The sequence below is a fragment of the Myotis nattereri genome (assembly GCF_964212035.1).
Source record: "Myotis nattereri genome assembly, chromosome: 21".
In the NCBI taxonomy this organism is placed as follows: Eukaryota; Metazoa; Chordata; class Mammalia; order Chiroptera; family Vespertilionidae; genus Myotis; species Myotis nattereri.
The window spans coordinates 637,255-660,278 of NC_138097.1; the positions used below are offsets into that span (position 1 = coordinate 637,255).

General features: G+C 61.0%; 2 protein-coding genes across 4 annotated transcripts in view; one reads left to right on the forward strand and one right to left on the reverse strand.

The window, feature by feature from the left end:
* The window catches only part of ACSBG1 (acyl-CoA synthetase bubblegum family member 1), a 28,166-nt gene extending 21,723 nt beyond the window's left edge, over positions 1-6,443 (forward strand). The window contains exons 8-14 of the mRNA XM_081114874.1: positions 247-423; positions 1,065-1,246; positions 2,066-2,296; positions 2,848-3,065; positions 4,020-4,159; positions 4,374-4,620; positions 5,932-6,443. Of these exons, the coding sequence (XP_080971000.1) occupies positions 247-423; positions 1,065-1,246; positions 2,066-2,296; positions 2,848-3,065; positions 4,020-4,159; positions 4,374-4,620; positions 5,932-6,008 (1,272 nt within the window). The 3' untranslated portion in view covers positions 6,009-6,443. The remainder of the gene's footprint in view (positions 1-246; positions 424-1,064; positions 1,247-2,065; positions 2,297-2,847; positions 3,066-4,019; positions 4,160-4,373; positions 4,621-5,931) is intronic.
* Positions 6,444-6,701: 258 nt separating this feature from the next.
* Positions 6,702-20,740, reverse strand: IDH3A (isocitrate dehydrogenase (NAD(+)) 3 catalytic subunit alpha). 3 transcript variants are annotated; one of them, XM_081114910.1, is made up of 11 exons: positions 20,612-20,740; positions 18,453-18,515; positions 16,354-16,412; positions 14,783-14,897; positions 13,622-13,809; positions 13,050-13,183; positions 12,328-12,430; positions 12,153-12,217; positions 10,643-10,727; positions 10,189-10,341; positions 6,702-8,005 (listed from the first exon to the last, which is right to left on the reverse strand). In XM_081114910.1, the coding sequence occupies exons 3-11, from the start codon at positions 16,375-16,377 to the stop codon at positions 7,922-7,924; spliced, it is 951 nt and encodes a 316-aa protein (XP_080971036.1). In that variant the 5' UTR covers positions 16,378-16,412; positions 18,453-18,515; positions 20,612-20,740; the 3' UTR covers positions 6,702-7,921. The 3 variants fall into 3 exon arrangements, with proteins under 3 accessions (XP_080971036.1, XP_080971034.1, XP_080971035.1); XM_081114908.1 differs by having other exon boundaries at positions 16,354-16,437; positions 20,612-20,690; XM_081114909.1 differs by having other exon boundaries at positions 16,354-16,437; positions 18,477-18,515; positions 20,612-20,672.
* Positions 20,741-23,024: the final 2,284 nt, after the last annotated feature.

Below are 23,024 nucleotides of genomic sequence, written 5' to 3' on the forward strand. Positions count from 1 at the left end.
CGGCTCCTCTGGGCCTGGCTCGGGGAGCAGGGATGCGTGGGACAGACAGAGTCTGTGGTCCAGACGGCACCCAGCACAGAGTAGGGGCGATGGGGGGCGCTGTCCGTGGGGGTTTCCTGCAGAGATGCCCAGGGGGGCAGACACTCCAGGGGTCCCCCAGAGAAAGAGCCCAGGCCCGCGGGCACCTGCAGACGTGAGCGCCTCCAGGGTGGCGTGTAGACCTGCGGGCCCACCCCTCGCCCTCAGATCACGTGGACGGCTCGGTACGGCAGCCAGGCCGGCGGCATCCAGCCCGCCGAGGTCCAGCAGGAGGTGGTGGTCAGCTACCTGCCGCTCAGCCACATCGCCGCCCAGATCTACGACCTGTGGACGGGCATCCAGTGGGGGGCCCAGGTCTGCTTTGCCCAGCCCGACGCCCTGAAGGTCAGTGTGCCCTCTGCCCGCCTGGGGGCCCCCGGATGTGTGCCAGGGCCCACCTGCGTGTGTGCTCATGGGGATGGGTGTGCGCTGGGCTGCACCGGCTCCCCATCCTGTGTCAGTCAGAGGTCTTCCCGCTGCAGTTAGCACACCTCCAGCAGCTAAACGAGAAAGTCCAGTCAGTGGTTCTATGGGCCGCGGCCCAAGGACATATCCTCAGAGGGAGTCGCAGGTGGTCGCACGTGGCCCCGCCCCACCCTGCCCTGCGCCTGCCTCGTCCGCTACCTGTGCTCTGGGTCCTTTTAGCCACAGGTGACTTCCCAGGAGCCCCAGGTGGCTCCCCCAGGGGGCCTCTCACTGGCCCAGGTGGAGTCACAGGTCAACTCCGAACCCAGACACGGCTTAGGGGGCGGCTGTCGCCTCATAGTTAGACCAGGAGTCACCCAGGACCTCAGGAGCCTCTGAGCAGCATCAGGGTTCGTTGGAGGAAAGAGCAGCCGCAGCTGACAGCCTGTGCCCTGCGATGCGGGCGGGAGGCGGGCGCCCGTCCCCGTGGGAGCAGGTGCCTGAGCCGGGTGCGCGCTGACCCCGGCACAGGGCCTCCTGCCACGCCGGCTCTGACCGGGGCCCCTCTCCGCGGCGGGCAGGGGAGCCTGGTGGACACGCTGCGGGAGGTGGAGCCCACCTCGCACATGGGGGTGCCCCGGGTGTGGGAGAAGATCATGGAGCGCATCCAGGAGGTGGCGGCTCAGTCCGGCTTCATCCGGCGCAAGATGCTCCTGTGGGCCATGGCGGTGATGTTGGAGCACAACCTCACCTGCCCCAGCAGGTACGGAGGGTGGGGTCACAGCCCCAGTGTGCGCCCCCCCCCCCCCCGGTCTGTCCGCGCTGGGAGCCTGTGCAGAGCCCCGTCCTCTCCCCGCCTCTGGGCTCTGACCCTGAGGCCTGACTCCCTCCCTCCCGGGAGCAGGGGCCAGGGGGGTGGGCTTTCCCGGCCTCCCGGCCTCCCAGTGGCCTCGCAGTTGCTTTTTAACCCGCACACGGTGCTGCGGGGGCTGGTGCATGAGTCTGGCCTGGACCGGATTAGAAACACTCCGTGGCCGGTGTCCGTCTCATGAGACGTGTGCACGTGTCTGCACCTGCGCTTCATGTGCACAGGCGTGAAGGGGCTGTGCGTGTCGGCGCAGTTACGGGCTTTCCCACACGTCTGCCCAGGGGTGTCTAGGCGTGACTGCTCCAGTCTCTGCACACGTGTACTCCTGGTGGCCTGTGTGCCCGTACACAGCTCAGTCTGTTTCCCGGCTCGAGACATGTATGCACCTCTGTATGCACGCGTGTTCGTGGGCAGGGCCAGTAGGAGAACTGCTCAGTGATGGGTTGGGCCTTGGTGCCAAGCAGTCAGGAGAGAACAGGCCAGGCCAGTGCGACCCACTGAATACCCATCCTGTCTCTTTAAGGTTTAGTTTGTGGCTTAGAGAGAGGAGAGTGGGAGGGAGATCCTTGCACGCGCCCCGACCAGGGGTCGGCCTGAGTTTGGGCGCATCCGGGAGATGTTCTCATCGCTGCGCCCCTGGCCGGACTGAGGGTCCAGCCTTTTGGAGAGGGCGCGTGTGTCATCTCCTCTGGCCCCTGCTCCCTCTCCCTCCAGCGACCTGAAGCCCTTCGCGGCCAGGCTGGCGGACTACCTGGTGCTGGCCAAGGTCCGCCAGGCGCTGGGCTTCGCCAAGTGTCGGAAGAGCTTCTACGGAGCAGCCCCCATGACCGCGGAGACACAGCGCTTCTTCCTGGGCCTCAACATCCGCCTGTACTCGGGCTACGGCCTCAGCGAGACCTCGGGCCCCCACTTCATGTCCAGCCCCTGCAACTTCCGGCTGTACAGGTACCCAGGGCGGTGCCCGCACCCACCCCCGCCCCCACTCACACCCCTGGGGTCCCCAGGGCCTCCTGCCAGGCCTCCGTCCCAGGGAGCTGGTCTCTGCCGTGCTTCCCGGCCTGTGGTGGAAAGCAGGGCTCCGGGGGAGGAGTCTCCGTGTACCCCACAGTGTTAGGTGCCCCAGCATCGCCGAGGGCCCAGCCACACGGTGGGAGCTGGGGCAGGGCCGGCCTCTGGTGGGCAGGGAGGACGGTCAGCGCTGAGAAGTGAGTGAAGGTCATCTCTCGGGCCGAACTGCCTCCCGTCCCTACTCAGCGGTCCCAGAGCCTGAGTCCTGTCATCAGGACATTCACGTTCACTCACTCACCTGAAACCTCTCCTGGGCCCTGCTGCTCAGCTCCGGGCCCTGTTAGAATACAAGAGGCCTGGGAGGGGCACCTCTGGCCATCGGGGAAGAAGGAGACATTGGGGATCCCAGGACCCTTGGGGGCTGATCCCGGGCCTGGAGGGACTGGCTCCCTCTGACCAGGCCTCTGCCCTTGCCGCCCCCTCCCCAGCTCCGGCAAGGTGGTGCCCGGCTGCCGGGCGAAGCTGGTGAACCAGGATGCGGAGGGCATCGGCGAGATCTGCATGTGGGGCCGCACCGTCTTCATGGGCTACCTGAACATGGAGGAGAAGACACGCGAGGCCATCGACACCGACGGCTGGCTGCACAGCGGCGACCTCGGGCGCCTGGACGGCGACGGCTTCCTCTACATCACGGGGCGTCTCAAAGGTGTGAGGGGCGGGGTGGGGGTGCCGGGCCACCACCATGTACACCCGCGAGGGCAGTGCCTCCTCGGGGGCCTCCGCCGCAATGGGCACCGTGTTATTATTACTAATGAGGAAGCCAGAGAGGTTAAGGCACTCATCCGGGGCCACCCAGCCGGTAGACGTGGAGCCGGGACTCAGGCTCCCTAGAGAAGTGAGGCAAGTCTTTGCAGGACATCTGAAGACATAAACGTTAGTGTTTCTCCATTGGCCCGAGTGACGCAACCTCCACCGGGGCCCGGATCGGCACTGGGCTGTGCACAGAGTGGGACCAGCTTCCCTTCGCGGAACTGGGCGGAACGGGGGCAGGAGGACAGTGTCGCCGAAGTGACTGAGGGTCGTTATTCAGGGAGGAAGCCGCCCTCAGAGGACAGACCAGAGCGGCAGGGCCCCCCCCCGCCCCGGCCCCCCGTGCACAGGCGAATGGCAGGGGGGCCTGAGGAGGGGCAGACACCTGATGAGAACGCGCAGAGAAGGCATCAGTGATGGGAGAGGCGGACCAGGCTGCTTGGAGGCAGCAGAGCTGGTCCTTGCAGAACAGGCGGCCTGTCGGACAGTGGGGAGAAGGAGAGGGTGTCCCGAGGGCAGAGTGAGCACGCCTGGGCGAGGGCACGGTGCTGCACTGAAAGGGCGAGTCACTGAACCGCTCTGTGCCTCGGTTTCCTCGTCTGTGAAATGGGAAGGCTGCCCTCCCATCATGGCCTGTGGTGAGGGTGAAGTGAGTTACTGGCACGGGGCGGGTGGCACAGTGCCTGCAGGGGTGAGAGGCAGGGAGGGGTGACGTAGGAGGTAGGAGGGGGAAGAGGGGAGGGGGGAGGTCAGAGGGGCTCAGGGGTGCGGCTTCTCCACCGGCTCCTCTGCCCCCCCCCCCCCCCGAGGGCTGAGTCCTGGTTCAGCCGGCCTGGTCTTGCCCCCCCAGAGCTGATCATCACGGCGGGCGGGGAGAACGTGCCCCCGCTGCCCATCGAGGAGGCGGTGAAGACGGAGCTGCCGCTTGTGAGCAGCGCCGTGCTCATCGGGGACCAGAGGAAGTTCCTGTCCATGCTGCTCACCTTGAAGGTGGGTCCGCCCGGCCCGCCCGCGGCCGCGTTCACACAGTGCATGCTGGGTCGGGCCTGGGCTCGGGAACGGGCAGCCGTCCCCCTGGGAGGTTCCGCTGCAGCCGCACCCCCAAACCACAGCTCGCAGGCCCCGCCTCCGGGCTCCGGCAGTGACTCCCCCGGACGGGCTGCGTCCTGTGGGGGAGGCGCGGCTGATGGTCTCCGCTTTGCAGTGCACGCTGGACCCGGACACGTGCGAGCCGACCGACACGCTGACGGAGCAGGCGGTGGAGTTCTGCCAGCGGGTGGGCAGCGGGGCCACCCGGGTGTCCGACATCGTGGGCCGCAAGGACGAGGCCGTGTACCAGGCCATCGAGGAGGGCATCCGGCGGGTGAACGGGAATGCGGCCGCCCGGCCCTACCACATCCAGAAGTGGGCGATTCTCGAGAGGGACTTCTCCATCTCGGGCGGAGAGCTGGGTAGGCCTGCTTAGCTTTTATTCCCCGCCCCCCTTGTTCCAGGTGCAGGGTGGGGGGCTGGCGGGGCCCGGGAGGCACTGTGGTGGCAGCGCCCACCTCCTGCGGTGGGAGGACACTGCTCAGGGCGTGGCCGTGGGGGAGCCTGTCACATGGACGAGGTCTGGGCTGGAACTTGTGAGTTTAACCTGTGACATCCGACTGCTGCGGCCGTGGGACCACTGTCCCCTGAGATCACCAGGGGCCACCGGCCTCCCGTGGGAGGGACCCCGAAATCTGCAGGCAGCTCACGGGGCAGGTCGGGGTGAGGCCCCTCGGGACGCGGCCCTCAGAACCGGAAGGGCCTGTGGCGTGGGCTCAGCGGGGCAGGCACTTCTGCGGCGTCTCGGGCGTTTCAGGGCTCGGAGCTGGCAGTGCCGCCTCCGTGAGGTGCCCTCGGACCCCAGGCTGGAGGCAGCCGCCGGCCGCGGCCGTGCTGAGGGCGTCCCTGGCGCGTGTCCGGCTGTCTGGCCCAGCACTGAGCGCGGCCAGCCGGACAGATGTCCTCGCTGAGCAGTCTCTATAAATGACTCGGTCAGGAGTCCCCAGTCACCCCGCCCAGCGTGAGTGAGCAGAGTGGACGTCCAGCTCCCGGGACGCGAATCAGCCACGTCCACCTGGCTCTGGAGGGCGCACCCAGGCCACGCCCGGGGATGGGGAAGGCCTCTCGGCAGGGCCCCCCCGCCCATCTCGGGCCGGCAGAGCATCATGTCCAGAGCTGACAGGACGGGCACGTTCGTCCTCGCTGTGCAACACGTCACCTCAAACTCAGCAGCTCAGAGCACAGGCGCTTGTCATTCTGCGGGTCAGCAGTCCAGCAGCTTGCCGGGTGGTGCTGGCTGGGATCTCCCGAGGTTCCAGAAATGTCAGCCGGCAGGGCCACCTGTGGGGCCACTTCCCCGCTCCCTCGGGGTGTGGGGCAGACCAGGGGCCTCCGGCTGCCCCAGAAACGGGCCCCGAGGGCCAGGGCAGGACCTGCTGTCTTCCTGTTTGGTCACCAGAATCATTGATTCAAGTGCATGGAAGTCTGAGATGGGTGCAGGTCAGGGGTCAGGGGCCTGGACGTGCTCTCACGACGAAGGACGGGAGAGAAAGGCCTGCGGCCGCTCCCTGGAGTGACAGGCTGCTGCCGCGTGAGGAGGTCACTCAGGCCGGCTCGGGGGCTGGCCGCCGGGTGGTGTGGCTTCATTCCAGGTACAGGACTCGCGATCCTGGGTCCTGACCACACGCCTCAGATTCCTGAGGCCTCACACCGCGCTCCCATTTCCCTTCCAGGCCCCACGATGAAGCTGAAGCGGCTGACAGTCCTGGAGAAGTACAAAGACATCATCGACTCCTTCTACCTGGAGTGAAGGTGCCCAGGCCCCCAGCGCCCCCTGCCCCCTGCCCCGCGGCCAGGCGGGGCTGCTGGCTGCTGTGAGGCCCGGGGGGCCCGGCACCCCCTTCGCGGGCCTCGGGCCAAGTAGCCGGCCGTTCCGAGAAGCTTCCGTGTGCGTAGTTCTAGTTGTAGGGTCACTGTGTCTTCGGGTGACAGACCAGCTCCCCTTCCAGAGTGAAGGGCCAATAACAGCAGGTGGGGGGGGGGGGGGCGGGCGAGGGCGGATTCTGTTACGGCTGCAGGGGAAGCCTCGGCTGCCACTCACTTGCTCTGGAATCTGCTGGGCGGCCAGCCCATCACCCGCCCAGGGCTCCCCAGCACTCGCCCCCCCTGGACGCTCCTAGAGCTGCCACTGCCTGTGAGCCCTTAACGTGTGACTCGGATATTAAACTTCTTAACCCAACTGTCAGCGGGACTGGTGGTTGCTTTCTCTGTGGAGCAGGTGGGAGCAGCCCAGGGTGGTGGGTCTTTAGCCCCCAGGACTGTGTGCAGCGGGCACGAGTGACCCTGGGTGCCCGCATGCCAGAGGGGCCGCACCAGCACGCTGCCCCTGCCACTCAGGACGCAAGCAAAGCGGCCATTCCCAGGGCCGCGCCAGTGCCCCAGGCCCTGAGGGAGGGGAAGAGGGAGGGGGAGAGGAAGAGGGAGGGGGAGAGGAAGCACACAGTCAGCTCTGAACTCTTTATTAATCAGTGTGAGCCGGCATTCGCAGTCCAGTAAAGCAGGAGTAGCAGCTTACACAGCAAATACAGGGAAGGCGGTGAGTCGGGGGCCAGCCTGAAAAGCACCCGCAGGAGTGTCGTTGGGGACCCCGTGACCTGGGTGCCTCACACCAAGCACAGGTCTGCGTGGATCCACGAAGGGCAGGGACAGGGGCACACGGCTGCCTGTTGATGGAGATGGCGACTCGGCATCTGAGGCTGCAGAGACACCGTGCCGGGTGCAGGGGGAGGGGCTGTGCCGGGTGCAGGGGGAGGGGCTGAGCCACGCCCGGTGCACAGCTGTGGACCGCTCGGCCGCCGGGTGGCGTGCTCTGGGGAAGCGAGAGGGCGGCCGTGGGAACGTACAGTGAACAGCGCGGTCAGGCTTTCAGCAGGCCCGGTGGAGTGTGAGGTGCTGCAGGAGTGCGGCCGCGCACGGTCAACGTCAGAGCCGTCCCCGCGGGGCTCAGCGCGTGTCCAGTGACAAGGGACTGCGGCCCTGCCCTTCGTGACGCTCAGGAAAGGGGACCTCAAGGTAACACAGCACAGAGCCAGCAACGCATCTGTGTCTTTGTAGCCAATCTCTTACCTATGTCTGTTCCACGACAGTTACCTCTCGTCTATTTCTTGGCTGGTAGGTCGTTACCCGCCCTCAGTAACTCAGAGAAAAGACCACTGTCCTGTCGGCGTCATAAAGGAATAGGCCACAGTCACTGTGTTTGACGCCAACCTTCCTCGGAAATTGCTCCTGTGCCCGTTCATGTCATAAGAATGTCATCTTGTGCTATTACGTCAGTATTCTGTTTTATTTCTAGTATATTTTCATAAGCTAAGGACAACTTTTTCTTTGAAAAGTTAGATGTTTTCTTATTAATTCTGTGTCATATTTACAGCTGAGGAAAAACTGTTTTAACTGAAGTGTAAATGGTTAACAATGGTAAATGATACAGTCCGCTGAGAGTTTACAAAAAATATATACCAAATAGACATCGACCGACCAGACAAGCATTGGGAAGTCCTTGGGAGCAGACCTCGGGCGTCGCCTGCATCCTCTGCTCAGGTTTGTTAAAAGGCCGATGGGAGTGGACTCGGTCGGGGACGGGGACCCAGCGCGCACGGGGCGTGCTCTCAGGCGGCGGACGTGGCGGCGTTAGGAGTGGCTGGTGCGGACACGTCGGCGGAAGCCTTACTCTAAATCCTTCACTCGCTGGCAGATTTCTTCTGTGAAGTCTGAGCACTTGGCATTGCCTCCCAAGTCCTTTGTCAGGCTCTGAGGACGGGGAAAAGCCAATTAGAAACGCATCGCACGGAGCCAGAGCAAGGAGAGTTCTGCCAAAGGCGCCGGTGAGAGTCCAGCCGAGCGAGTCCTGGCGGCTCTCCTTCCCCCGCTCCTCCCAACGCTCACGGCGCCCAGCACGCCGCCCAGAGGACAGGCCCCAGGAAACCCTGATGACGGACAGGTCGCATCTAGACGGGATTCGTGAATCCCCGGGGGATCTCTAAAGTTGAAGAAAGTTAAAAGACCTATTTTGATCTGTTTTGGAGGCTGGGAACAGACTAAGGCAGCACGTCCGTCACTAACTGCAACGGCGCCCACACAGCCACGCTTTCTACCAGCGCCGCCTCTGGCCACGCCCCACGGACCTCCATGCACGTCTCCCACCACCGTCCTGCGTCACCAGCAGCCCCCGCTCTGCTCTCTGTGGCTCCGTCGGTTAAATTCAGACGCAGCAGCGTCAGAAGAAAAAAATGCAAAGTCCTCTGCCCTTCAATCGACTCTCCGGCTGTTAAAAACAGGTCTGGGTTTCTTGCTTTTTCGCTGCAAGAAGTGATTTCAGATGATAGGGTTGTTTTTAAAGGAGCCAACCCTGAAAACGGTGCTACGTGAAACAAGGGCCGTCAGAAGGACACGGTGTGCGGCAGCGTCACTGGGAAAAGGGAAGGTCCGGAGATGGACGGTGGCGACGCTGGCACGACGGTGTGAGCGTGCTAACGCCACTGAGCGGACACCTCAGAATGGCCAGTGTGGCACTAGGCGGTTCTACTCGACTGGAAAAGGAAGAGGCCTCAGGTGATGGGGGCCGTCGCCTCCGTTCTCCGCCCGTGTGCGGGGAGACCCATCGCCTCCGTTCTCCACCCGCGTGCGGGGAGACCCACCGCCTCCGTTCTCCACCCGCGTGTGGGGAGACCCACCGCCTCCGTTCTCCACCCGCGTGCGGGGAGACCCACCGCCTCCGTTCTCCACCCGCGTGCGGGGAGACCCACCGCCTCCGTTCTCCACCCGCGTGCGGGGAGACCCACCGCCGCCCGTTCTCCGCCCGCGTGCGGGGAGACCCATCGCCGCCTCCGTTCTCCACCCGCGTGCGGGGAGACCCACCGCCGCCCGTTCTCCGCCCGCGTGCGGGGAGACCCATCGCCTCCGTTCTCCACCCGCGTGCGGGGAGACCCACCGCCGCCCGTTCTCCGCCCGCGTGCGGGGAGACCCATCGCCGCCTCCGTTCTCCACCCGCGTGCGGGGAGACCCATCGCCTCCGTTCTCCACCCGCGTGCGGGGAGACCCACCGCCGCCCGTTCTCCGCCCGCGTGCGGGGAGACCCATCGCCTCCCGTTCTCCGCCCGCGTGCGGGGAGGCCCATCGCCTCCTGTTCTCCGCCCGCGTGCGGGGAGACCCATCGCCTCCCGTTCTCCGCCCGCGTGCGGGGAGACCCATCGCCTCCTGTTCTCCCCGCCCGCGTGCGGGGAGGCCCATCGCCTCCGTGGCCACCGCTACGGGGACAGTGAAACGTGCTGGGCAAGAGCCGCCTGGGCGTGACCCAGCTCTGCCAGGGGGACCTGAGACCTTAGACAGATGACTGACTCTCTCTGTGCCTCAGTTTCCTCATCTATGAAATGGGGTTCATCACAGGATCCCCCTCCCAGAGCAGTGTGCTGAGGTGGCGTGCTGTCACACATCTTTAGGTGAACTGCAAGCACCCCGTTAACATCAGTCGTTCTACTTCTACCTTCTGACGCACGTGGTGTAACGTACAATACCCTGTGTCGTCGGCAGATCGGAGCTCCTGGAGGCCCGAGACCTTACCTCATTCCTCAGGGTGTTGTCTTTCATACCTTATAGCATACAGAATAGCTTTTTGCTGGGAGGAGGAAAAAGCCGCGTAGAAACCGTGACGGCCTTGGGCAAGATCCCATCGCCACCAAGGGGACACCGGGCCTGCAATGGCTCCAACTCCCCAGCCCCTGCTCCCCCCTGTGCTCACTCAGGCCTCTCAGCCCTCTCCTGCGAAACTCGGCCCCTCCCTCAGGAAATGCACGGACGCGCCCGGAGTCCACCCGGGACCTCAAGGACGCACTGTGTCAGTCCTCGGGCTGCGGGGCCCCGCCACCTGTCCCCCCAGGTGAACGCCCCCCAGGTGAACCCCGCGGAGGACGCGCTCGGGGCGACGCGGCAGGTACCTTGCCTCCCTTGATGGTCGCGAAGCAGGCGGCCTCGATGCGCGCGGCGTGGTCGAACATGCCCATGTGGCGCAGCATCATCACCGCGCTGAGCAGCAGGGCCGTGGGGTTGGCCATGTCCTTGCCCGCGATGTCCGGGGCCGTCCCGTGGACCTGCCGGGGACAGCAGCTCCGTCAGGGCCGCCCCGGGAGACCCTGGGCAGCGGCTGCCCCACCTCATCAGACAAAGGCCGAGAAACAAAGCCGCACAGAAAGCAAGGGCAAGAGGAACTTTTTTTTTTAATTGCAAAACTACGGACCATCTCTATCCTTTTGCTAAAATACTTTAACTGAGGAAGGATACGTCATAAGGATACAAAGCCGGGAAACGAACGAATAACGTCTATACGGGTCCCCCTCCCGGGCCCTCAGCCGTCCGACCCGCATTCTGCTTTGGGCGTCAGAGGGTCCTCACCGACTCGAAGATCGCGACCCCGTTGGCGCCGATGTTGCCACTTGGTGTCACGCCGAGCCCTCCAATCAGTCCCGCACACAGGTCGCTGGGGCAGAACGGACGCCGGGTGTCGGTTTGAGAAACAAAACACCTCCCCCAGCACCTCATCCTCAGCCTTCAGCACCCTCCTCCACCAGAAGGACCAGGCCCCATGGGGAAACGGCCCAGGACTAGCTGGGAGTCGGGAGGAGCCGGAGCACAGGGCCCCATGGGGAAACGGCCCAGGACTAGCTGGGAGTCGGGAGGAGCCGGAGCACAGGGCCCCATGGGGAAACGGCCCAGGACTAGCTGGGAGTCGGGAGGAGCCGGAGCACAGGGCCCCATGGGGAAACGGCCCAGGACTAGTTGGGAGTCAGGAGCCCCATGGGGAAACGGCCCAGGACTAGTTGGGAGTCAGGAGCCCCATGGGGAAACGGCCCAGGACTAGTTGGGAGTCAGGAGCCCCATGGGGAAACGGCCCAGGACTAGTTGGGAGTCAGGAGCCCCATGGGGAAACGGCCCAGGACTAGCTGGGAGTCAGGAGCCCCATGGGGAAACGGCCCAGGACTAGCTGGGAGTCAGGAGCCCCATGGGGAAACGGCCCAGGACTAGCTGGGAGTCAGGAGCCCCATGGGGAAACGGCCCAGGACTAGCTGGGAGTCAGGAGCCCCATGGGGAAACGGCCCAGGACTAGCTGGGAGTCAGGAGCCCCATGGGGAAACGGCCCAGGACTAGCTGGGAGTCGGGAGGAGCCGGAGCACAGGGCTGTGCCAGCAGCGAGTGGCCGCTCACAGCGATGCCCGGCCCAGGGCAGGACCCCCGTGCCTGATGGTGATGGGCACGGCCACTGAATGAAGACAGAGTCCTGACTGACTGGCAGATACACACAGGACACAGGACAAGGAAAAGCTGCGCCAACAGAACACCAGCTGGTGAGTGTGCGGAGGAGGGACTGAGAACGTCACCACGTGGCCAACATCGTGCGTGTGCGTGTGAGCGTGAGCGTGCGTGAGTGCGAGTGTGCGTGTGCGTGAGTGTGAGTGCGTGTGAGTGTGAGTGTGAGCGTGCGGGAGTGTGAGTGCGTGTGAGTGTGAGCGTGCGTGAGTGTGAGCATGAGCGTGAGTGTGAGCGTGCAGAGGGGAGAAACAGGCAACGTGGCGGAAGGTGAACCGTGGTGGCCGAGGACACAGGCATCCTGGGTACCTCTCGCTACTTCCCCGTTAGTCTGAAATTATGTCGGAAGTCACCAAGAAGTCTATAAAAATGACCGCCCACCTACCCAGCGATACAGAAAACACGCAGTCAGTCCACCAGCCAGCCAGCCAGGGACCCCTGTGGAGACCACGAAGCAGGAGTTCGCGACAGAGAGCGGGGCCAGGCCCACGCAGCCCGTGAATGAAGACGCCACCGTGTGCCCGGACACCACCCGCTGGACGGCCACAGCTCGACGCCCAGCTCCCAGCAGCACCAGGCTGACGGGGCGGCCACCTACCTCAGGATGTCCCCGTACAAGTTGGGCATGACAAGAACGTCGAACTGGGACGGGTCCTGGACCATCTGCAAGAAACACATGTGGTGCGTCCATCCGTCAAACTGCACGCACACAGACACCCCGCCCCTCCCCCCCCCCGCCCACAGAGAGCTCAGCCCGGGGGAGCGACACTCACATTCAGACACACCGTGTCAAGGTACATCTCGTTAAACTTAATGTCTTTGCAGTTCTCGGCAACTTCCCTGCATTTCTGCAGAAAGAGCCCGTCTGACATGCGCCTGTGTCGAATCAAACAAAAGCTGTTGAAAGCAGAGACTCAAAGAAAAGCGTCCAGTCAGAGGAGTAACGTGAGTTCACGAAATGGAGGCCCAGCTGGGTCATGTCGATGACAGCGCCATTACATTTCGGGCGGTCGCAGCCAGAATTCAGAACTGCCTGTGAATACGACAGTCAAATCGCTTCACAAGGTGCACCTTTCTGTGGCTCACACGGGTGACTGTTTACACCTCTCAGGTCAGGAGCCTGTGTCTGACACAGGCGACCTGGGACAGCCGGGGCCGAGGAGAAGGGAACGTCGAGGATACCACCTCCACCAGCACTCGCACTGGGAGCGAGACCAGTTTACGCCGAGCACGTGTCCATTCACAGATGCTCTCGGGGCCACTTCCGCTGGGGTCCCCGACGCCAGAGCGCCTGATATTTCTCAGCCCCTCCCCAGGACTGCATCCTGCCCTCCCCCAATCCGCTCCAGTCACCCGCCCAGTGAGGCACATGAAATAGGAGGCCTACCCCCACCCCTCCGGGTACAGGTGGTTTTAGAGACCCCAGGAACCAGTGACCAGCTGGGCAGAGGGCAGCCCCCCTCCGCTCCCCCCGCAAAGCCGGCCCAGGACTCACATGATGTTGGCTTTGTGCACGGCGGTGACGTTGCTGCGGTGGTTGTTGCGGGCGTACTCGAAGGCGAACTCCGCGATGCGCTTGCTCGCCTGCTCGGTGATGAGCTTGATGCTCTGCACGACCCCGTCCACGATCTGAAAGACAGGAAGGCGGCCTTGCGGGAAAGGGTGCGGCAGCGTCGGGCACCAGGCAGCTGCCTGTCAACAGCAGCCTGAGTGGCGGGCTCGCGGTGCCAGCAGCCATGGCTAGCGTCACGCATGCGGGGCGGCCGCGGGGTCCGTGTGGGCCCATTGCACGGATGAGGAAAACGGGGGTGCTGAGAGGGTCACCTGCCCATGAGCACCCCGGTGAAGCCCGGATTCAGAATTCAAGCGGGGGGCATGTTCCCAGGCCCAGGCCCTTCCCCGAGCGGCCGCATGAGCACCGCTGGCCAGGGACCCGGGACCAAGACAAATGCCCACCCTGACAGAGGCCAAAGTGGACGAGCTCCAGACGCTCCCGCTGGGGAGCTGAACAGCTGGCCGGGTGCGGGAGGCAGCCCGCTGGGAATAAGGAGTCGGGAAGGAGCGTACCACGTGCTCGATCCCACTGTACTCGCCCTCCGTGTTTTCCCGGATGGTGACGATATTCACGTCGTTGTAGGGGGTTTTATAGCCTTCGATGGAGACGCAGGGCCGGACGTTCGCGTAAAGGTCGAAGGTTTTACGCAGCAGTAAGTTCATGGACGGGTGACCGGCTGCTATCGGGGTCTTTAAAGGGCCTGCAGTGAAGAAGAGCGCCCCGATGACCACAGGACCCCTCCCCTTCATGAGCACGAGCCCCTAGTGTTTCCGTGAAGCCCGATGGTTTCAGTTCCCATCAGAGCTGCGCTCAGGGCCCCGTGTCCCGTGGCGTTGCCGTGGCGTGCGACCCGGCGCACATGCTGCTTCGTGAAGCAGGGGCACCGTCACCCGCGAGCGAGTCACCTGCCAGGACAGCAGCGCCCTGCCTCCGGGTCGGGCGTTCTCTCCATCGGGGGCGAGTCCACGCCGCCGTCACCCAGGCAACCCTCCCGCCCCCTCCCGCCGTCCCCCACCCGCCCCACAGTCAGATGGAGGAAGGAGTCCCCACGGGAAGCTTTCTAGAATGTTCACTGACCGAGGACCAAGCGTGACATGACCTAACCCTCGCCACCAGCAGTGTCCCGGCTCTGTGCCCGTCCCTTAGAAACGGAGGAGAAACCAAGTTCTTTTTGAAAAGCAAGAGCAGAAACTGCCCAGGCCGCCCAGGGAGCGGGAGAGATGAGATCCACCCTCGATCGGCCTGGACATGAAGCCTGTCTCGTCACGTAAAACCAGGATTTTGAATCGTGACCTTAAGCGCGTGTTGACGAAAATCATAAAAATGTAGAAAGTAGGCGAGGATAAGCCCAGGTCAGGACAGACGTCCTTTCACCTGACACTGGCCAGCAGACACTTCACGTTTCCGCTGGGAAACTACACTGAGCGGCCAGATGACGACCACCCGTCAGCACGTGAAGTGAGTCAGTCATGCAACAATAATAATAAAACCTTGAGCGTATCTGCTCAGGAAGCTTTCACTAGTCAGCACTTTTGGACGTGTCCGTGAGGTGCTGATGGGGTGGCCATCACCATCTGCCCTCAGTGTGTGTCCCACAGCGAACAACACAGCACATGCTGAGGGCGCTGCCCGCTCCTGGCTGGCTGCATCCGCATCCGCCCGCGCGCGCCTACCTTTCAGGCCCATCTTGTTCTTGTCCATGGACTCCTTGGCTTCCGGGGGGATCATCCACTTCCCGCTGGGGCCCTGGATGGCCGTGACGCTCCGCTCCTCCCACTGAATGGGCGCCTGCAGCCACACCGCCGCGCGGCGAGCGGGAAAGACAGCGTGAGCCACCGCCCCACCAGCTACCGACACTTCACCCTCGGGCGCGACGGGCGAGCACACGCCGTGCAGGCCCAGGAAGGTCCCGGGGTGCAGGGAGCAAAGTCCTGCTCGGCCAGGAGGCCACGGTTCGATTCCCGCTCAGGGCCCAGGCCCGGGTTGTGGGCTCGGTCCCCAGTGTGGGGCGTGCAGGAGGCGGCCGATCCGTGATTCTCTCTCATTGTGGATGTTTCTCTCTCTCCCTCTCTGAAATCAGTAAGAATATATTTCAAAAAAGAAAAAGAAGCGATGTCACTCCCCAGCTCGCCCACGGGGACTCCCGCGTCACCCGTCCAGTCGCACTCCCAGCTGCCACCTGCCCGCTTGGGTTTCTCACAACTCTTCACGTGGCTATAATTAGAGCACCGTCAGGAGTGGAGAAGGAACGCTGCGGACAGCTGACACGGGGATGGGCCGAGAACACTGCAGGAGACACAGCCAGCCCCGAGACCCTCACAGGCCCGACTCGTGTGAGACGGACAGAGGCAAAGCCGTGGAGACCAGGAGCTGAGTGGCTGCGTGCGCTGGTGCCGGGACGGGGGAGGGGGAGAGAGGGGGGAGGGGGAGCGACTGCTAATGAGCGTGGGGTTTCTTCTCGGGTGATGGCAATGTTCTAAAATTAGATCGTGTGAAGATTGCACAACTGGGTGAATGTACTAAAACCCACTGAGGTGTTCACGCTAAATGGGTGACCTGTACGGCCTGGGCGGTTTCTCTCAGGAAGCTGTTTTAAAAATGCAAGACCTATGGCATAACCTAAGAAGGTGGCAGTCTTAGGCACCATCCTTTCTTGCCGCTCACATCCCTCAGTGTGGAGCGTGCACTAGGCATGAGCTCAGAGCAAGATGTGCTTTGTGCACAAGGACCTTCATCCAGACTGAATCTTACCCAGTCTACCACCTGGCAGCTATAAACAGCAATGACAGAGCAGCGTGTCCAAGTCCAAGTTCCCCACCTTCCCACACAAAAGGACTCCACATCTACCTGCCCGGGACGCTGGGCTGTTAGACTAATGCCACACTCGATGATAACGCCACATCGGAAATTGCTTTTTAACCTTTCAAATCTACATAGCGTCTAGAACTATCAACTGTATTCTCGTGGGCAGGAAGGCAGGAGGCGGTAGACAGTAGGACTGCGAGACCTCACGCCCGGGCAGGGTTCAGAGACCCACGAATACTTCCCACAGAACCAGTGCCATTGTAGCAGCTTCAAGCACAGCAGCGAACACCAACGTTCAAGTTAAAGTCGTGAAGATCCACAACGGACCATACCCACTTCCTACGGAGGCGAACAGTTCGTCCTCAGAGGTCACAGACTCCGACTGGCTCAGAAGCTTTCCTACAAATCACTGTTACAGGGACTTTTAATGTCCACTTACTTTGGCGGCATCAAAAATCTTCATCACGGCGGCGGAAATTTCTGGGCCGATACCATCTCCTGGAATTAAAGTTACTGTCTGAACCTGAATAGAAGAAATCACCAAAAAAGAAGCCATCAAGGAAGACAGTAAGAATTGATTTTTGAAGGTTTAAATAAGAACATTGTTGACAAATCCGATTTATGGGGGGCCGTTAAGAAAACAGACCTTCCGCCCTGGGCCATCAGAGGAGGCGAGACACAAGCGACCCCACTGTCCTCTGTACCAGAGTTAAGGGGTTGTGCAAAGAACTCAACGGATGCTCTTTAGATGGAACAAAAATAAATTAAAACTGCTCGGGAGACTCCCAATTGATACGCCTTTTCAGACAAGCTACCAAGGGGCCATTAATTCAAGTCTGTGAAAGCAGAGCGCGCGACACGTCAGCAGTGTCCTGAGCTTCGAGAAGGCGAGTGCTCGCTCTCCACACGGGTCCCGGGAAGTGCGGATTCTCACGGAACCCTGTCCCGTCTCGTGAGACTTCCCGGCACTCGGAACGCCCCCAGGGTCTGCTTGTCACTCAGAGAAGGCGAGACTGCGGTCAGAGAGGGTCTCCGTTTTCCCGAGTTCCTCTATAAAGCTGGTTCCTTCGTGAGAAATGTCGTGGAACTCAACTTGTAACCAGCAGGATAGTTCCTGTGATCATACCCTTTAGAGCGACAAGTGTGTTTAAAAAGTAGCACCACCGGTTTATTGCAAAGGCTGCAAACAAAATGAAGCCAGCATTTCAATCGTAGAAATAAAAATGTGTCAAGGAAAATGATGAGAGGATTTAAATTCGTTAAGATAACAGGTAACAGGCTGACCCTCTCTCTCCATCTAGAAAACTCTCCATCGTCACTTGGGGACTCTCCCCTACCTGAGGTTTGGCCCAGACAAGCTCCCTGGCCTTTCCCAGTCCCGGCCACCTGTCGCTACTTTTAAAAAAAATCTCTGATTCAAGTTCCCCTGGTCTTTTGCCTCCCAGGGATAATCCCTGAGCAGGGGGACTGCTCACACTGTTCTGCACAAACCGCAGAAATCTTTGAAAAGATTCGTTCCTCTTCATATTTCTTCCAGATACAGCCCCCTCCCCACCAGGCCAATTTTTTTTTTTTAATGGGGAGCCAGGAAATTAAGTAACAGCAGAGCAGCGACCATCTCCTGAGCTCCCAGAAACGCGTCTGAAATGCTCGCTTCGCTGCCCGTGGCCTTGAGGTGCAGCCGCCGCCTGCATCTTCGCGTGAGCAGAGCCCGGAACCGCAGGCTGCTGCTTCCCGTTCTCCCAACACGTCGGATCAACGTCATCAGGCCACCGAATCTAAAGCCTGCTGGAGGCCGCAGCTCAGAAAGTAAAGGCAGGGAAAACGTACTGTGGTCTTACAGATGCCTCACGGACCGGGATGTGATCTGGGAGCAGAGGAATCAGGACACGCAACCGGATTCTGCACGAATCTGGTTAAAGCAACAGCATCCAGGGGGCCACTGACCCACAGGCTTAGCGAGCTCCAAATATGTGGCGTCAGCTTTTAAAAGCACGGGACTCCGGCGCCGGGGACGGGAAGAGCACGGATTTCAGGGGAAATAGAGGATCCGCCAGCGTGACCCTCTATCCAGGCTGCGTACGGACAGCGGACGCCTCAGGACTTGACAGACGTGGAGGCGTCACCCCCACCTGGCGACCCGCCTACGGCTTTTGGGGAAGCTCACAACATAAAAATGCGAAGCAGGTTTTGAAGCTTCTCAACAATATGTTCTCAACGTGGACGAGGTTCGGAAGAAAACCCGTCTGACCCAATGGGGTTGTGAAATAAAGGAACAGGCCCAAGGGAAAAATCCATCTATTTTTAACAAGGCTCCCTCCAGTGTGACAGGCTGACATGGCCGGCTGTAACATAATTCTTGCAAATGTGACCTAATAGATTTCTGCATGTTGGCCCCTAATTTTAAAATACAGTCTGAGTATGGCCCAATTTACCCTAATTCTAAGTAAATGGAGGTAAAGGGCTATATGATGTGTTAGAGCATCTTTCTTGAGAAACTTCGAAAAGGAAAAAAAGAAAAGACATAATTATACTCACACCACCAGCAAAACCTCTGGTCACCTGTTTTGGGTTGTGGAATGCCCCCAGCAGCCGAGAGACCTATATTAATATCAACGAAGAAATGTCAGGCACAGAATTAAACCCCATGTATTAAGAAGCAAAGATGGCCCCAGCCAGTCTGGCTCACTGCGTAGAGTGTCGGCCTGCAACTGAAGGGTCCCGGGTTCGATTCCGGTCAAGGGCACGTACCTCGGTTGCAGGTTCTCAGCCCTGGTTGGGGGCGTGCGGGAGGCAACCCATCGATGTGTCTCTCTCACATTAATGTTTCTCTCTCTTTCCTTCCACTCTCTCTAAAAATCAATGAGAAAAATATATATATAAAAAAAGGAAAGATGAAGCCATTTCTGGTGGCCGCATTAGGGCAAGTTTGCAGATATTTGGGGACTTCCGAGCACTATTTTCTCACGTCTCCGCTCCATGTGGCAACCTGCCTCAGACCCGAAAACCTGAACATTCAGACTGCCTTCCGCTCTGCGAACGTAAAGCTCTCCGCACGGTAAAGCCAATTTCATGGGTGTAAGTTGTCCAGAGACGTCGAAGGTAGAATGAAACCACGTTTTCAGGTCAAACATTTGGGTCTTCCTCAATGACCCGTCTCGGGGGCACCTTCTGCTCCAATTCCTAAAGGGAACAGCTGGCCCCGCAGAGGTCAAATGACGGTCAGAGGTCACGGGGGAGTCCAGGTCAGAGGGGAGCCTTGTCTTCTGCTTCCCCAACCCAGCACGCTCTCAGCATCCACGTGTGTGCGGCGTGTTTTCCTGTGACCCACGCCAAGGGCGACACACACCGACCAGCCCTTGACAGCGGTCCCCCCATGATCCCTCGTCCGCAGGCCTCGTGCACCTCCCGCCACAGTTGAGTTGGGTACTAAGTGTAAGCTCTGAGCTTAAGGGATTGACTTCTGTTTAGATAGTGACACATGTGACATGACAGTTACCGTCACACACACGCACACGCAGGTCTAACACGGTCATGCGCAGAACCCGGTTACGGGTAACACCCTTACAGACGCCCGGGAACCGTGGTCTGCTTGGCGCCTGCAAACGAAACCTGTGGGTGCCCACGCCTTCCTCGGGCAGGGCCCGGGCACCCCCAAGTTCTTTCATTTAAACCCCAAACAGCTCCGTGACGGCTCAGAGACGGCCGGCCGTTGGTTGAGGTCGCACAGCCCATCCGGGGCCGTGCCAGGATTTCAACCTAAGCCGCCTACATTCCAAGGGTCGAGCTTTCTTTTTTCACCAAGAAGTAAAAATTTTTTTTAAAAAAAGGTGCATGTGGACATCACACTCACCACAAGGGAGAAAGAGGATCAGGTTCTACAGGAAAAATAAAAATAAAAAAATGGCGTTTTTCGGCTCAGATTTCTCGGGGACTGTGGGTGCCCAGCCCCAGGGGACCCGAGGGCCTGCCCTTCCCGGTGCCTCTAACCTGTGGGGTGACCTTGACCCCGGCGGCGCCGGCAGAATGGGGCTGAGACCTGGGGAGCCCGGGATCCGCTCCCCTCCCGACACCGACTTCCTGCGTGACCTTGAGGATGACCTCTAACGGCGCGGGTTGGCGAGCGCCACCCAGGAGCCCAGCAGCCGCCGCCGGGATGGTGGGAGCCCCGCCCGGCCCAGGCATCCCAGCTGTCAGGGGCGCCGACGCTCCAGATCGCGGGTTCTCCCCCAAAAAGGTGGGGAGCTGCTGGCTTCCCTCTACGAGGGTCCCGGTGGGAACCCCAAGGCGCAGGGCGCCCGTGTCCTTCGGAGGGGACGCAGCCGCGGGGCAGACCCGGGAGAGCCGGGCGCGGGGGCAGGGAGACCTGGCAGGAAGCGGCCCGGTTCTCCCCACGGGACCTCCCCTGCCCGGCGCCGCGGCCCGCGAGGTGACCCCGGCCTCGCCCAGCGGACCCCGGAGGCCCGGCCGTCGGCGCGGAGCCGGCCCAGCCTCGGACCGTCCGGCCCGAAGCAGGACCGGGGCTCGGGCCTGGGGGGAACCGGCGGGAGCAGGGCCGCGCCCCTCTCTCGCCCTGGTCATCCCCCCGCTCCAGCGCGGGCTGCCCACACGCCACGCCGCGCCGCGTGCGTGGGCCACGGAGCCCCCGCGGCCTCGGGCCCGCCGCCCCGCGCGGCCGCCGCCCGCCCCGCGCTCACCTTGGACATCCACGCGGGCCCCGCCATCGCGTCTCTCCTCTCACCGCGGCGACAGCACGGCGAGCTCGAGTGCGCAGTCGCCCCAGCTCGCGCCGGGCCCCGCCCCCTGGAGGCCCCGCCCCCGAGCCCGCCCAGGGGGTTTCTCCGCGCCTCCTCTTGGCCAATCGCCAGGCGCGTCTCACGGTGACGTGACGCCGCGGCGACCCGGAAGCTGCGCAGTTCGGGGCTTCCCGGGCGGCCGCCCCGACTCCTCCTTCATTCATTGACTCACCACGGAGGATCGTGGTGCTGCGCCTTCCGCAGGCTGATCGCTCCTTTTATCTATTTATTTTTTAAATCCTCACCGGAGGATATTTTTCCATTGATTTTTAGAGAGAGTGGAAGAAAGAGGGAGAGAGAAATATCGATGTGAGAGATACATGGATGGATTGCCTCCTGCTCACCCCCTACTGGGGATCAAGCCTGCAACCAAGGTTCGTGTCCTTGACCAGAATCGAACCTGGGACCCTTGCACTGAACCAAAGGCTGGGGCCACTATTTTATTTTAATTTTATTTTTTAAATATATTTTTATTTATTTCAGAGAGAAAGGAAGAGAGAGATAGAAACATCAATGATGAGAGAGAATCATGGATTGGCTGCCTCCTGCACACCCCGCACTTGGGATCCAGCCCCCAACCTTGGCATGTGCCCTTGATCAAAATCGAACCCGGGACCTTTCAGTCCGCAGGCTGACGCTCTATCCGCTGAGCCAAACCGGCTATTTTAAATGGCAACACCTCCTCCCCATTGTAGCCCCCCTCCCCTGCTTTATTTCTCCTTAGCACATCTCACATTTCACTTATTTATTGACTGTTTGTCTCCTCCCCCAGGGGTGCAGGAGGCAGCCAACCAATGATTCTCATCATTGATGTTTCTATCTCTCCCTCTCCTTCTCCCTTCCTCTCTGAAATCAATAAAAATAAAAATAAAAAATTTTTTAAAAAGGGTTTGTTGCCCTAACTGGTTTGGCTCAGTGGATAGAGTGTCAGCCTGTGGACTGAAGGGTCCGGGTTCGATTCCCGTCAAGGGCATATACCTTGGTTGCGGGCACATCCCCAGCAGGGTGTGTGCAGGAGGCAGCTGATTGATGTTTCTAACTATCCCTCTCCCTTCCTCTCTGTAAAAAATCAATAAAATATATATTTTTTTAAAAGGGGGGGGTGGTCGTTGTGGGAATTGTCTAGTCAGGTTGCTGCTTCTATTTCTCACCTGTGGGAGGAGGGACTCCCACAACTGAAAACTCAGGTCTTCAGCAGAAATTCTGGCTTTTCTACCTGGACGGCTGGAATGCACGTGAAACAGAGATTAGCGATTGTAAAAGAATGTGCCAGAGCAGGCTCTGCCCCCAGTGCTGGCCTGTTCCCAGGCGTGTGGAATCTGAGGTGGGAAGAAGGAAAACGTGTGTAAAAGCGATTGCGTGGTCTGGAGAGGTTTCCATTTCTCCTGCTCCCACCCGGGAAAAAGGCGACGTGCAGATGGCCTGTCTCTGCTCTAAAACTCCACAATCTCTTTACTCCTGGTCACACACCCTGACTTCCCTCTCCCAGGACCGAGGCCCTTACCAGACGTGTCCGATACAAACCAAGGGCGGGGAGGTGACCTTTGAGTCCAGCTGTAAACGGACAACCAAATGGGTCCGGGCTGCCTGCCACTCCTCCAGCCAATTCAGCAGACACAGGGCTGAATCCTAGATGAGCCTTTATTCCAATCTTGCTGGGCGGGGAGAGGGGGGGTCTTTCACAAAAACCTGCTCTGCAACCCCCCACCCCCCATAAGCCAGCTGCTTATATAGGGAAGAGGGACCAAGATTACATGGGGACGTAGGGATTCCAGGCTTGAGGAGCTAGGCAATGCAGGCTGGAGTGGGACTCCATTGTTTGGGCAACAAGGTGGGTTAAATCTTTCCACGATCATAGGCAGTTCTTGAATGAGAATGGATGCAAAATTCTATTTCTGCCCCTAACACAGCCATGTTGCCACTGCCCAGCCCAGGGCCCCCCCGAGCAGTGACCTCATCTGCGGGGTGGAGATGAGGCCCCTGAGAGTGGCTGTCCCGAGGGTGAGAATGAACACGTGGGCTGACCCCTCAAAGGGACTTGGCGGTGAGGCCATTGGCTTAAAGGCCACAGACATCGCCCCGGCCTTTGGCACAGTAAGTCCCCGGACACAGCGAGCCCTTTAAACGGTGCCAAGTCTCATGCCCGTGTCCCAGGATTCAGAGACAGGCGAGCAAATTCCTGTCCGCCCCGCTAAGAGGCGCAGGGAGATGTCCTGCCCCGCGTCTGCTGGAGCCTCCGGCGTCAACCGCAATGACCCATCCTTCTACGCAAGGGGCGCCCACAGGTCAGAGCTCCCCCGCCGCATGGCCGCGG

Excerpts from the sequence above, each read along its gene's own strand:
- IDH3A (XM_081114908.1), bottom strand. The coding sequence starts at position 20,638 with ATGGCGGGGCCCGCGTGGATGTCCAAG. Across the intron at positions 14,898-16,353 it reads AGATTTTTGATGCCGCCAAA|GCGCCCATTCAGTGGGAGGA; the intron begins GTAAGTGGACAT and ends GTGTGGCTGCAG. Across the intron at positions 10,728-12,152 it reads TTGTACGGGGACATCCTGAG|CGACCTGTGTGCGGGACTGA; the intron begins GTAGGTGGCCGC and ends GTTCTGCCCCAG.